Raw genomic sequence first — 13,053 nt, forward strand, 5'->3', positions numbered from 1 at the left:
AAAGAGCATTGCATACAATAATAAAATAAGAGGTTTGATGTAACATTCAACTTGGTTTCCCTCTTTGATTTGTGAAAAGGATTGTCACCTTGTATCTTGGAACATAACTCCTTTTTTATCCCGTCAGTTTTCTTGAGTAAATCTGTTTGCATTGGAACTTACCTGTTCATATTATGTGCATAAAAATTTATTCTAAATGTAGACTCAAAAGGTCAGAGGGGTTCTAGTGCCTATAGTACTATACGTTCCTTAGTCTTTTGGAATTGTTAGTGCATGAAGTGATTTGGAAGCTTCTAAGGGTACTTTCTTCCTCTGCCTTTAGTCTATCTCCTAAGTGCTGTATTATTGGCCTTCATGAAACAAAATTATGTCCAAATTGACAGAATTCTCTGAGAATCAGGTTCAGCTGATTGAAGCAAAACTGGATGTGTGGTATTTATTTTCTACTAACTGTGTTTATTTACAGGCAGAAATAGCCAGGCTAACCATTCATCATTTCATTCATTCAAAAACAATTACTGAATTTCTATTAAGTGCCAGGCGTATAATCACCTCCAGAGAAAATGTATAGGCTGATAGTGTCCTTTTTCTTTTGTTTCTTTTTATTTTTTGCCCTTTGTAGAAACACAGTAACATTTCTAGATTTTTTTACTCTTGTGTATTTGAGTAAAATAAAGTTTACTTACAGACATAAGATAATGGGTTTCTTTTAGTAATTGAGACTCTGTTTTTTAATGAGAGAATGGATTTAGTCGCAGTACTTCAACTGTAGGTGTTGTATTCATTTAAAAGAAATAATCTCCCATGTGGATGTGGTTTAAACCCTTCCAGTGTGCTCTAGTGAATGTTCTGCTTATACATGGCACTTTGGAAGGGAGTGTCATCACATGATGCCCCGGTACCTTGAAAGCATTTATTTTGTCTCCAAAAAGTGAGCGGTTTTAACTAAGATAGAAGATTGCTCATGAAAGGAAACAGAGCTGTTATTGCTAGTATTTTCTAATTGAATTTAAAACGTAACAGATGCCACGAAGAGACTGAAATTGTTGAAGCAATCTTCCCTGAACCTATAGGCTCAATAAAGAATTGGACTGATTCTAGAGGATGACTCCAAATTTCAGCAAACATTAATTTTTAGTTTCTGTCATGATATACTGAGCTTTTCTGTGGAATGTTGGAGTATTTGTTCAAGTCGGTAGATTTTGCATTTTTAATCTTCCTTAGAACTGTGGTGAATAATGGCCCCTGGCAGGAGATAATGAAATTTTCTTAATTTATATTTTCAAGCAGAAGCTTCAATTGAAAATGGCATCCTATGGCCTGGAGACATAGCTCTAGTGCAAGTTTCAGGGGAGATGCAATAATAATGCAGTGCCATCGAGACAGGGAATGATGGGACAGTGAAGAAGTAATTTAAGGAAGAAAAGAGAATGTACCAAAGCTTTATTGTAGCATATCTAATGATCTGCTGAAGATTCCCAATGGTTTTTGGAGCATGACTGGAGAAACTAATGTTATCTTGCCAAAACAGAAGCCCTTGCTTAATCAGCAGAACAAGGCTATTGATTAAAACACCTCTCACAATAGATTACACATGGAATCTCATCTCCATACTTTGCACTTGGTAAAGTGTAATAATGAGCATAAGATAATCAAAAGAAGAGTAAAAGCAATTTGTTGGGCATTGTACAATTCAAGATTAGAGTTGGAAAGGAAACAAATTTGCATGAATAGTGGGCCTGCTTTTAACGCTGTACACAGGAAATCATTTGTGTAGTGTAGGAACTACTCTGGAGCAGTAAAAGATATTCTGCCCCTTTAAGTTTTGCAAATCTGTGTCCATCTTATAGAAAGGAGTGTACTTATTATTGATGTATTTATTGTTGTTAGTAATTCATATTTGTTGAGGCATTGTGCAGAGAGTTTGCCTGCATTATCTTATCTATCCTTAAAAACAAACTTCTAAAGAAGGCTCAAAGGTTTAATACATTGCTTACAGACTCATAGTTTAAGTAAGCAGACAAACTGTAACTTAAATTGCAGGGTTTTTTCTGATTCTAAAGCCTCTGCTTCTAAACACTAATCTTCCCAAATAGCAAATGACTCCGCTTCTGAACAGAGTCAAATGATATGCTATATTGTTGTTTTTTATACTTTATTCCCAGACTATAAGTAATGTGTGCATTGAGCCCTCTTTCATTCAGTTTTAAAAGATTAAGGAAAAGCAACATATTAATAGTTTGTTTGCATTATTAATATTTCATTAGTGATGACTCACTATTGTCCCCAAAATAAAAAAGATAATGTTTCTTCAAAGTACTGCTAATTTGGGCATGACAGTTTCTAAGGTAATTTCCATGTAGTAGTATGTAAATTAATGATAATACACATTTATAAAATGCCTTTTCATCAACTACACCTTTTTGTTGGCAACGTTTATCCTAATTTTAAAAATGATTGTGGGGGCGCCTGGGTGGCGCAGTCGGTTAAGCGTCCGACTTCAGCCAGGTCACGATCTCGCGGTCCGTGAGTTCGAGCCCCGCGTCAGGCTCTGGGCTGATGGCTCGGAGCCTGGAGCCTGTTTTCGATTCTGTGTCTCCCTCTCTCTCTCTGCCCCTCCCCCGTTCATGCTCTGTCTCTCTCTGTCCCAAAAATAAATAAAAAACGTTGAAAAAAAAAATTAAAAAAAAAAAATGATTGTGGATGCTTTGAAAGTTAATATTGAAATCTGAGAATATTGATTACATCTGGAAGGTAAAATATACAGTTTTAATACTTTAACTTTTACCATCTGCTAATTGTAATGGTTAAGAGATTCATTAGATACTTTATATTTTTCTCTTACTTATAATGCACAAACCTGAAGAATATCACTGACTTTAAATGTTACACTCTAAATTTTAAAAAAACAAATCTATCCACATACTTTTATGCATGAGAAGTAAACTAATAAAGCATTAATCTCCAAAATTATGCGGGTTCATTTTGTTAAGATTTTGAGATGTACAAATGACTTCATTCCCAAATAGAATTTTTTTTCATTTAGAGTAGAAAGACTTGCAGGAATGAATTTTAAACTGATTTTTAAAATTCAGGGTTTTTGCTCCATTAAAAGCAGCTTTACGACCTATAAAGTAGGATTTAGGATTTTCTTCATGGTAGATGATGAATTTATGATTAAAATATAAGTTTTATGAATATTAATGTAAGAAAATACTTTTATTCTGGTGTTTGAATTTGATAATGTTACAAAGCATTTATTACTGGATTTATTTTAGTTAACATGGGATTCTCAGGATGAATGTTGTACTTTGCTTTTTACATTTGTAAGAAAATTAGAGGAAAAAATATTCAATATGATAGAAAGTTGCAATCTAAAATAATGTGTAGAAATAATATATAGGTGAAAATTTTGATAGAGGTTTTAAAACACTGATGTTTTTCACATCAGTGAAATTAGCTTTTTATCTATACATGCCAACTTCTGGAAATTTTCGGAAGTGTGCTTAGAATATTAAAAATGACTAAATGCTTAGAATTTGAGACAGAGTGCTTATTCTGTACCTCCACATTTATTTACTCTGTGGTGTTATTATTTGCAAGGGCTGCCTTTATGCCCCTTTAGTTCTAAAAATGATATATTGTCTTCCTGTAGTTTAGCCACGTATTAAAATTTATTTTGAGAAAGAAGTCGAAGGTTATATATAGAAAAATTTACAGTGATTACAGTGGATCTTTTTGTTGTTGTCATTCTTCATGACATCCTTCCAGGAAACATAGTGTCTTTTCATAGATTGTCAAAAATTTTATTTCCAGATTTATTTAGTGTTAGAAATTTTCATTGGCTAGCAAATATTACGAAAAGATTATACTTGCCTTTAGTTGTTAAAAATGGGTGTACAGGTCATGTATACATGTACTTAGAAATTATACTAATATAGACCCTCCATGTTAGGAATTTATGGATAAATAACTAGTCTGCTTGCTCAAAATTGCAGCTGCTAAAACCCTTGATTCTTTTGATTAAAATTAGCAAGAGAAGAAGACATGTTAGCACTGTAAACTCTATTAAGAACTTGCTGCTTAAATTATACTCATAGCTTAATGATTTTCTTTCATTTGTAACTTAATAAGATTTATAGAGCAAAAAGCATGAGTTTCCAAATATATTTATTCAAAGTCTGACTTGTCTTAACACAGTGGTTCTCATATGTCAGAATCATTTGCAGATCTAGTTAAAAAACAGAGTGCTGGTTAGTTATTTGCCTCTGGAGTTTCCTAGTCTGTTGATCTTGGGTGGGACCTGAGCGTGTTTTTCTAACAAGTTCCCAGTTGATGCTGGTGCTCCTGGTCTAAGGACCACATTTTGAAAGTCAGTGCTTTGACTCTTTTAATTCATCTGTGCATCTTTACAAATACAAAATAAAATAAAGTAAAATAAGATCAGTTATTAAATCTGAAGTGTTTAAAATATATGTAGCACTAATTTTTTATGACAGTAATTGTATTTACTTCCAGTCGTAACTAAAAATCCACCTATTTTTTAAAAAAAAACTTTATTCTTCTGCCTTATTCTCATTCATACTTAATTTTTACGCTTCACATGTAAGAAAAGTGTAGATTTTTAACATAATGAATCCACATAGTATTACCAAAATATGCTGGTAACGTGATGGTTAATACAGCCATACCTTTACCAATAAGTCTTCTTCCGTAGGGGAAGAAGGAGAACATGATGCAGGGACTGTGCCCAGGATTGAGAATACAAGCAACTGAATGCCTTTCTTTTCTTGGCTTAGTTGTACCTTTTCATTTTCATTAGAATGAAAACTTGAAGCAGAGCAGTTGGTGGGAATTTACTTTGCTTCTGTGGCTAATTGCTTTCTCTTTCCCTATCTTCTTAAATGATAGCAGTTTACAGTTTTACAATCTTACTAACAATATACTGGTTAAGGAGTTTTCAGATTTTTCTGAGTCCTAACAGCTCACATTGGAATTTTCTTTCCTCTTGTGTCCCCAAACTTACTGAATTTGGAAACTTAAGGCTCTCGCTTCATTCACAAATGAATGTACATAGTGGTATTTTATTTCCATCATTTGGTCCTCTGAAAGCTTCAGTATTTTTTTTTTGCCATGAGGCAAGATACCGGTATGCAAATCTGATAGTTTTATACTTCTTACAGTTGTGTTCCTCTTCTTGCTAACACTTCACTGTTTTAGCCCCTAAATTTCACTTTTTCTCAAGATTAATTTCTAGTACTCCTGACGTATAAAATAAACATTTTTGACATCTTGGGAAACTATGAATTTTATAAATGTATATAATTTTATTTGCAAGAACTCCATTAAGCCTCCTTACCTTCAATTTTACTTACAAATATAGCTCTATAACACTTTTTTCTGTCTTAAAGTAAGTGTTTTTGTACAATGTGATTATTAAAAGAAATTAAAATGTGGTTGATATAAATTATGGTAATTGCTTTTGACATTAATTTGAACTTATAGCTGTGGTCAGGTAACTAATGCACAAAAAGATCTGAAAAAGTAAATATGAGCAATTATTTTTCATTGTATGGTGTTGGTCTCTTTTAAACAAAATGTAATGGAAGCAGAAATACTTGTCCATTATATACTTCTTGCAAACATCCTGTGACATTGAAAAATATGAAATAAAGATGTTTTTGGTTTCATATTGCAGTCATACTTATCTGATCATCTGGGGAAAAATGGATAATTATCAATGTTATCTTTATTTTCGAAAAATGAGATAAATTCCCAAACCCTTTGAGCTATATCCTCCTTCACGAACTTGGTCCAAAATCCTTCACACTCTTGGTCCATTTCATCCTTGAGTACAGTCCCCTTACTTTAACCATGTTTACCCAAAAACATGGCAGGATTTTGTTGAGTGGCTATAAAATGTATACCAAGGGAATATAGAAAAGAGAAGTCTAACTCATAGGGGTTTGGATTTGTTTGTTTCTTAAAGGTGTGGGAATGAGATAAAGGGAGGGTCCTTGCAGGTATGAATAAATATAAGGAAGGAAATAAAAGCACTTTAGTTTTTGATAAGGACAGGTAGTGGTTGAGTCTCTTGATCCTGGAAGATCAAGAAACTTGAACAAAGTGGTGAACTTGATTGTTGTAAAATCTAAGAAAGAGGAAAATGAACCATTAGTTGAACTATTAGATATTGAGGAATCTTAAATTCATCTGCTGTTTAAAATTTTAAGATATATAATTGGTTCTGTGATTCATGTTAAAATAATTCATTTACATTAAGTGGAGAATCATTGGCACGTTTCTTCAAATGATTGAACCAATTGAAGAGAAATACAGATAACAAGAGTAAAACACGATGTTGCCTAAGAATGTGACACTGCACCATTTACATTGTCCACGCTTTTGAAAATTATTTTATATGGGATATTTTTAAAAATATATGGCATACAGCATTCTAGATTAATTGTGGTAAAAGTTATCATTTGTATCTGTACAAGTAATATTACAGTTTATGTAATATTTAAGACTTTTGTTTGAAGTTTATTGTATATACCTTGACCTATAAATGTACCTGTTTGGTCCTGTAGAAGTTTTCAGGTCTTGCTGCTCTTCAGGATGAATCCACCTGGTTTGAGTTGAGATGGCTCCAAGGTGCCTGACTTAACATACCTATCCCTTTTAATGCAGTTCTCCTTCTGCTGTCCTTTAGTTAGTTGTCGTGCTAACAAACAAACAAACAAACAAAACAACTGAGCCGCTTTTTCATTCTTTACTTGCCATTTTATAGTCCGGTTATTTTATGCACTGTAGACTATCTGGTATTCAAATTGTTGAATAAATTTTGTTATAATGCTCTTGTTCTGCTTGCTTGGCCTTCTTAATTTAGGTACTATCAGAAAATATAATAAAACCATGCAAACATTACATTGTGTCGAGTTGTAATCAAGTCAAATTATAAAGGGGAATAGTTCCTGCCTTTATAAAGCTTATAAAAAGAACATTTTGAGAAATTTATAGAACTCAAATGAATATCATCTTGCCTGAAATTCTACCTTAATCCTAATACTCTCCATGAATTCACAACACAGAAATAGGAGAAGACTTCCAATAGTAATAAATAGGGCATGATAGACATCATGTTAGTGCCATTCTCTTTCATGTTTCATTTCAGAGAGCATTAATTTAGAGGAATCTAGGTTCATGGTGATGCCATATTTAGTGTGAGCACATTGTGGTCTGTGAACAAAACAAGAGTCACAACAGTCTTAGACACAGTATGTGCCAGGCACTGTGCTAACTGCTTAAAATGTGCCCTATCATATGTCAAGCCAGAGCATGGAAGGTGTGCTCTGTGAACTTGGGATCTGGTATGGAAGAACGTAGAAAGTGCCTGAAATACAAAACTTATCACAAAACCGATTGAGAGAATAAACTTAAAAACCTGGCTCCTTCTTTGTTTCAATACGTTCTCAAAACTTACTTTCAAGCTATTCAATTTATGACTCTGTTTCTGTTCATGGTATCATTTTTAATTGTTATTTTAATTTTTAAATATGACAACTGTACTGTTAAGTTTTTTTTTTAGTATATGTTGAATATGCTAAAAATTCCAATTAAATGTGTAATAGAATAATAGAGAACTGTTAGTTGCTTCCTTTTTACTTTGAGTTAAAATTTAGTGTGGCCCATGATATAGAAATATTACAACAAAAAGAAAAATAGGATTTTTATAGCTCTTTATTTAAAATAATGTGGAGCAACCTAGTATCAGTTGATTTTTTGTTTGTTTTATGGTACTAGTTGCTTAAAGAAAATGTGGATCAGTTCTCTATTAGATTTCTTTATTAAAAACAAACAAGTCAGTGATTATGTTACACAAGTTTGATTTGTTTTGTTTTCCAGGTGCAACAATAGAACACAGTGTATAGTAGTTACTGGGTCAGATGTATTTCCTGATCCATGTCCTGGAACATACAAATATCTTGAAGTCCAGTATGAATGTGTCCCTTACAGTAAGTATGAAGTTTGTAGTTTTCACTTTCTCTAGCATTCCTCGTTGATGCTGAAAGACTACACATGTGAAAGAAGCATATGTTTATGGCCTACAAAACCATTATGCATGCAGAGCACTAACAGACTCGGGCCTCCAATTAGCTTCATGAAGTGTGGAAGGAAGCCATAGTGTGATGCTGGCCAAGTGTCTGTCTGTGTTCTTAAGTGTTTGGCTTTTAAGACTAGTGTTTTTCCAGAAAACAAACTTGAATTAGCTATTCAGTAGGGCAGATAGAAATCTGTACTTTTGCCCAATACCAGTTGCTGACAAATTGGTTTGGCTCACAGTTTTCTAAAGAAGGAATTGACTTTGGTTTTAATCGTGAGCTACTTGAATGGCTACCTGCTGTCGTGGTAACTTTAGTGCCTGGTAAAAGCTACCATTGTAGTAACTGAGGCAAGTGCTTTCCTGTTTTGTTCCCTTGTCCTTATAGGAGCATTTCTTTACCAGATTGTGTTGAAATCTTAACAGGAAATAAAATAGACATAACAAAGCCTTGATTATACTTCCATTTTTAATTTGACAACATCCATTAGATCCTATAGAGGGACATTTAAAATTCAGTTGGAAATTTCATAAGTAGTCTTTAGCTAATGCTCTAATTCTGTGTAGTTCTCCTCCTAATTTCAGAATTCATACTGATAAATTGTATTCTTTACTTTCAATAGAAAAAAGCACTTTAGACAACTAAAAGTTTCAGTATACTACCTAATTTTCATAGGCTAGTTTGTTTGATAGTGTTCTTGTCTTCGTTACTGGAAAACAAGAGGTGTCTGTCACCTTAATTCATAGGCATTTGAATTGAAAGTTCTTTAACAGCAGTTTTATTGATTTGCGATAGTTTTATACACTGCTCTCCTTAAAAAAAAATAGATTTAAACTAAATAATGAAATTGCTTTTTCCAGAACCTCAACAACTAGATCACTAGTTCTGATAGATTTATATGTCCAAACTATCAATATTTCTAAAACCAGAGGGCTGAATTCAGATGGATATAGGATGTCCAATATGGTAGTAATACTTTCTTACACATCCTGTGAAGGCGCGGTATCTTTTTCCTCTGCCCACAGTTTTGATAAATTGATTGGCTTTTTGTGGGTATCAGTTAAAGGCCAAACACAGATTATCTTTTCTTTTCATCCCTGCTCTGTGTTCCTGTGTTACTGTGAAATGGATGCTTTTTATGTTTTCAGTATTTTCTATACCATTTGTAGGATTGGAAGCCTACTGAGTGCACTGATCTTTATACCATTTCTCTTATGTGTAGTGTTGGTGGCTTACATAATCATTCTCCTGTGCCACTAGAGGAATACTGTATTCTTTTGAGCTAACCAAAATTTTGTTCCATAAAGTTGCTTTCATTTGAATTTATCATGGTTTCTGTCCTCAAATTAGAAAAGGAATACAGCATCCATTCCCAAACAGTGGAATCAGTCAGAGCTGCCAAGAATTGTCTTTCTGGAGCCAGTTCCTGTAACCTAGTCTATAGACCAAGAACAGTGTTAAGCAAATATTATTTTCAGACTCTTAAGTTATTTCTTGCTCTATTTAAGAAAGAAAAATGTGGATATCTTCTGGAACATCTAACTTTCAAAATTTTACTTTTTCAGTTCTCCAGAAGTGTTGTATATTGTGCACTAAACTTGCAAATAGCTATACTCAGAGAAGTATTTGTTCTTTTTAGTTTTTGTCCTTAAAAAACAAAAAAACAAAAAAACCAGTAATTAATTTGCTGTTACCTTTCTAGATGTTTGCACGAATCAGAAATAAGTCTGGCTTTTTTTTTTTCAAATTATGCCATGTGAACAAATAGAATTATAATTCCTATATACTGTACAGTTGTGACACACTATAAATTGCATGGTTTTCACTAATATTAAAATTTAATGCAAAAGATCTTTTTAGATTGTTTTGATCTTAGGTAGGATCGTGTTTTTCCTTACCTCTTTTCCCCATTTTCCTCTCCTTTTGTTTCTTTATGCTTCTGTCATAGCCATCTCTTACACTTTTATTTTTCCCTTTCCCCTTGTTTTAATAGTGTTTTTGTACGTTGTATCATTTGCATACCCCTCTTAAACTTTGTATAGCTGATAAAAATTGTCACTATAACATTTATTATGTGTCATTTACCACCTGGCTTTATGCCAGTTTCTATCCAAAGCAAATTCTCTAGGAATTCATACACCTGAAACTATATCCTCCTTTTTAAAAAATGTCCAGAAATTTCCCATGATTTTTGAAAATCTTAAAATGAATTTACTTAACAGAGTTTATTAGAAATGCTATTGTTTGTTTTACTCTTTATTATGGACAGGCACATGTAATATAATATGTGACATTTACACCTGCCCAGATAATGCCCGTGTCAAAAATGTGTGTATCCAGAGTATCTTTTATCGTTAACAGAAATGTTAGTAATTTAATATATGTGTGTTTAAAGGAAGTCTTAAGGATCTTGTAGGACAAAAGAGAATAATTATTATACTTTCATATTTTACAGTCAAGATTTGGCTTCAGTTTTTGTGCCCTCTTTTTCAAATTATCATCAAATTATACAAGTTACGCCATAATTTTAGCTATGTTTTCTTCATTAGAATGACCATTACTATTGATTAAATATTTTTCGTGAATAAGTGTGAGATTATTCAAAATGAAATAGTGTGTCACTTCAGGTACAGAGTATGTAGGCTTAAGTTTGTTTGGGTCAATTTTGTGTCTTGCATATCCATGTAGTTGTCCTCCACTGATGTTAGTGGGTCATGTATTTATGTTTGGTCTATAGAATAGTAAATGTATTGTTATGAATTAATTCATACAGTCCTGTAAGACAAGTTGCAATATACATTTGGCATGTGATGAAGAATGCTGGTTTTATTAATTTTATTGTATTTTTATATTCTTCTGGGTTGATGGAGTTTGGGCTGATTTGACAAATACCTATCTGTCCTTTGAGTTTTCATAAAAATCATAATATAAAGACTTTTGTTTTCAATACCCATATCTTACGTGATTTGTCAATCATCAAAAGTTTTTTAGATCATTTTTACATTTGGGTGTTACTTCTGTTTTCATCAGAACTATAAATTATGTACAATTTATCTACATTTTATTCTCTTTAATATGTGATATCAGTTAAATCACAAAGGAAGAATTCCCTATTTAATATTTTGCTAAGTAAATGCACTGTCATTTTAGTGTATTACATGATAAAGCCTGGCCATTTTCAATTTATAGAAAACAAATATACTTTATAAATTCTTTATTGAACTTGTTTTAAGTTCTGTTCTAAATATGTAACATATTTTAAAATGTATTATTCCCATCCTTTACATTTACTTGATTTACTCAGTAAAATCATCCTTTCCTGAAAAAAAGAATACAGATCTGTATATAAATATAGACTGAGAAGTCACAACACTAATGATTTCTCTTATGCTCATTTTCCCACGACGCCCTTCCGTTATTGATTCTAAGCAGGTATAAGATTGCTCTTCCTTGAGGAGTAAGTTTAGAACTAGTGGTTTATAAAAAAAGAACTGTTTCGTATCAGTAACACTGAACTTACTTTTACCTGATATAGTCAGAATTACACATGAGAGAGCAAGTATGTTTCCTGAAAGTGGTTAAGTAGACCAAGTCAGATGGGAAGGTGGTAGCGTAATGCAAAAGGTTATACGCTATTCCTATGGCAAAAATATTTGTGTGATATTTCTCCCTGAGGTATCTCAGGAGGTCAGTATTTAATCTTGATGAATTATTATAATTTTTAAAAATTAATCAAGCTAAGACATCTTAATGAAATGTGCAACTACAGTATCTTTGAATAATCAATTTGGAGATAGAGTATTAGCACACCCTAATGCATTTTAATAAGGAAAGAGGGAGAATCACAGACATTAATCTGGTCACTTTATGAAATTCAGGCAACATACTTCAAGGCCTACATACAGTCTAAAATAGTGTTTTATGGGTTGTTATTATTACAGTTCTATTTACCAGGAAGAATCTTACATAGCAACCTTCCTAACTGTATAATCCGTTTCTTTAGACTTCTTGGAGGGAGGATTTTTTTTTCTCATATAACTGTACTAATCAGGTTTGTTTTATGAAAGCATTTACCTTTTATGGGGTCTGTGGAGTCAAGGTATTTGCTTTGAATGCTCGGTATGATTGTCGCTGCATGCTAGCTTGCTTTCTGTGTAAATTGATGATGATAGACGATGTCATAATAAGCTAACCATAATTCTTTCTTCCTTTTTCTCCTTGCCTACTCTGCTTGCTTTTTCCTTGTATGTATTTTGCTTACTTTTTTAAACAATAGACTTAATACTACAAGTTTGAGATATGTGATATAGAGAATTTAATAAGAATTTTATAATATAAAACATACAAAAATTTAAATAAGTAAATTTACTAATTCTTAATGGGGAAGAAAGGTACTATGTTACCCCACCCTTAAAAATCCTTATTGGGGTAGCAGGAGAGATTTATTTATTCCGAAAAGGAGGCATTTTTTCCTTATAATTAAAATGGATTTTTCTAGAAATGAAAGATAAAAAAATGAAATGTACTAAGATGCATAATTATATATATTTCTTCTTACATAAATATCTTAGAAAAGAATGTTAAAATATAATCATATCAGTATTCTTTAAATCAGACCTAAGCTCCACAATTGAGTTATTTTTATAAATATATTTTCCTGTTGTTATGCTTACCTGTTTTTATCAATTTAATAATGAGTTAATATGATAGATGGGGATGATACACCTTTGCATGCATTTGTGCCTGTAGCATACATAGATACAGTAAAACTTGGTAAAAATGCTGAGCGACTTGGAAAGGCAAGAGTATATATACCATGCATTAGTGAAGAGTTTCATTATTTATTCAGGTACCCTAAGTGAAACAACATGCCAACATATTTGTATTGCCTCCTTAATCTACTAAAATGATTGATCCATGTTCTTTTATGTAACTTTAGAATCTTTCTCCT

At 32.4% G+C, this 13,053-nt stretch overlaps 1 protein-coding gene across 10 annotated transcripts in view; it reads left to right on the forward strand.

Moving 5' to 3' along the window:
- Positions 1-13,053, forward strand: part of ADGRL2 (adhesion G protein-coupled receptor L2) — a 188,177-nt gene that overhangs the window by 124,519 nt on the left and 50,605 nt on the right. For all 10 annotated transcript variants that reach the window (XM_042997664.1, XM_042997663.1, XM_042997666.1 and 7 more), the window contains exon 4: positions 7,906-8,015. In XM_042997664.1, the coding sequence (XP_042853598.1) occupies positions 7,906-8,015 (110 nt within the window). The remainder of the gene's footprint in view (positions 1-7,905; positions 8,016-13,053) is intronic.

Source organism: Panthera tigris, chromosome C1, assembly GCF_018350195.1.
Source record: "Panthera tigris isolate Pti1 chromosome C1, P.tigris_Pti1_mat1.1, whole genome shotgun sequence".
NCBI classification, from domain to species: Eukaryota; Metazoa; Chordata; class Mammalia; order Carnivora; family Felidae; genus Panthera; species Panthera tigris.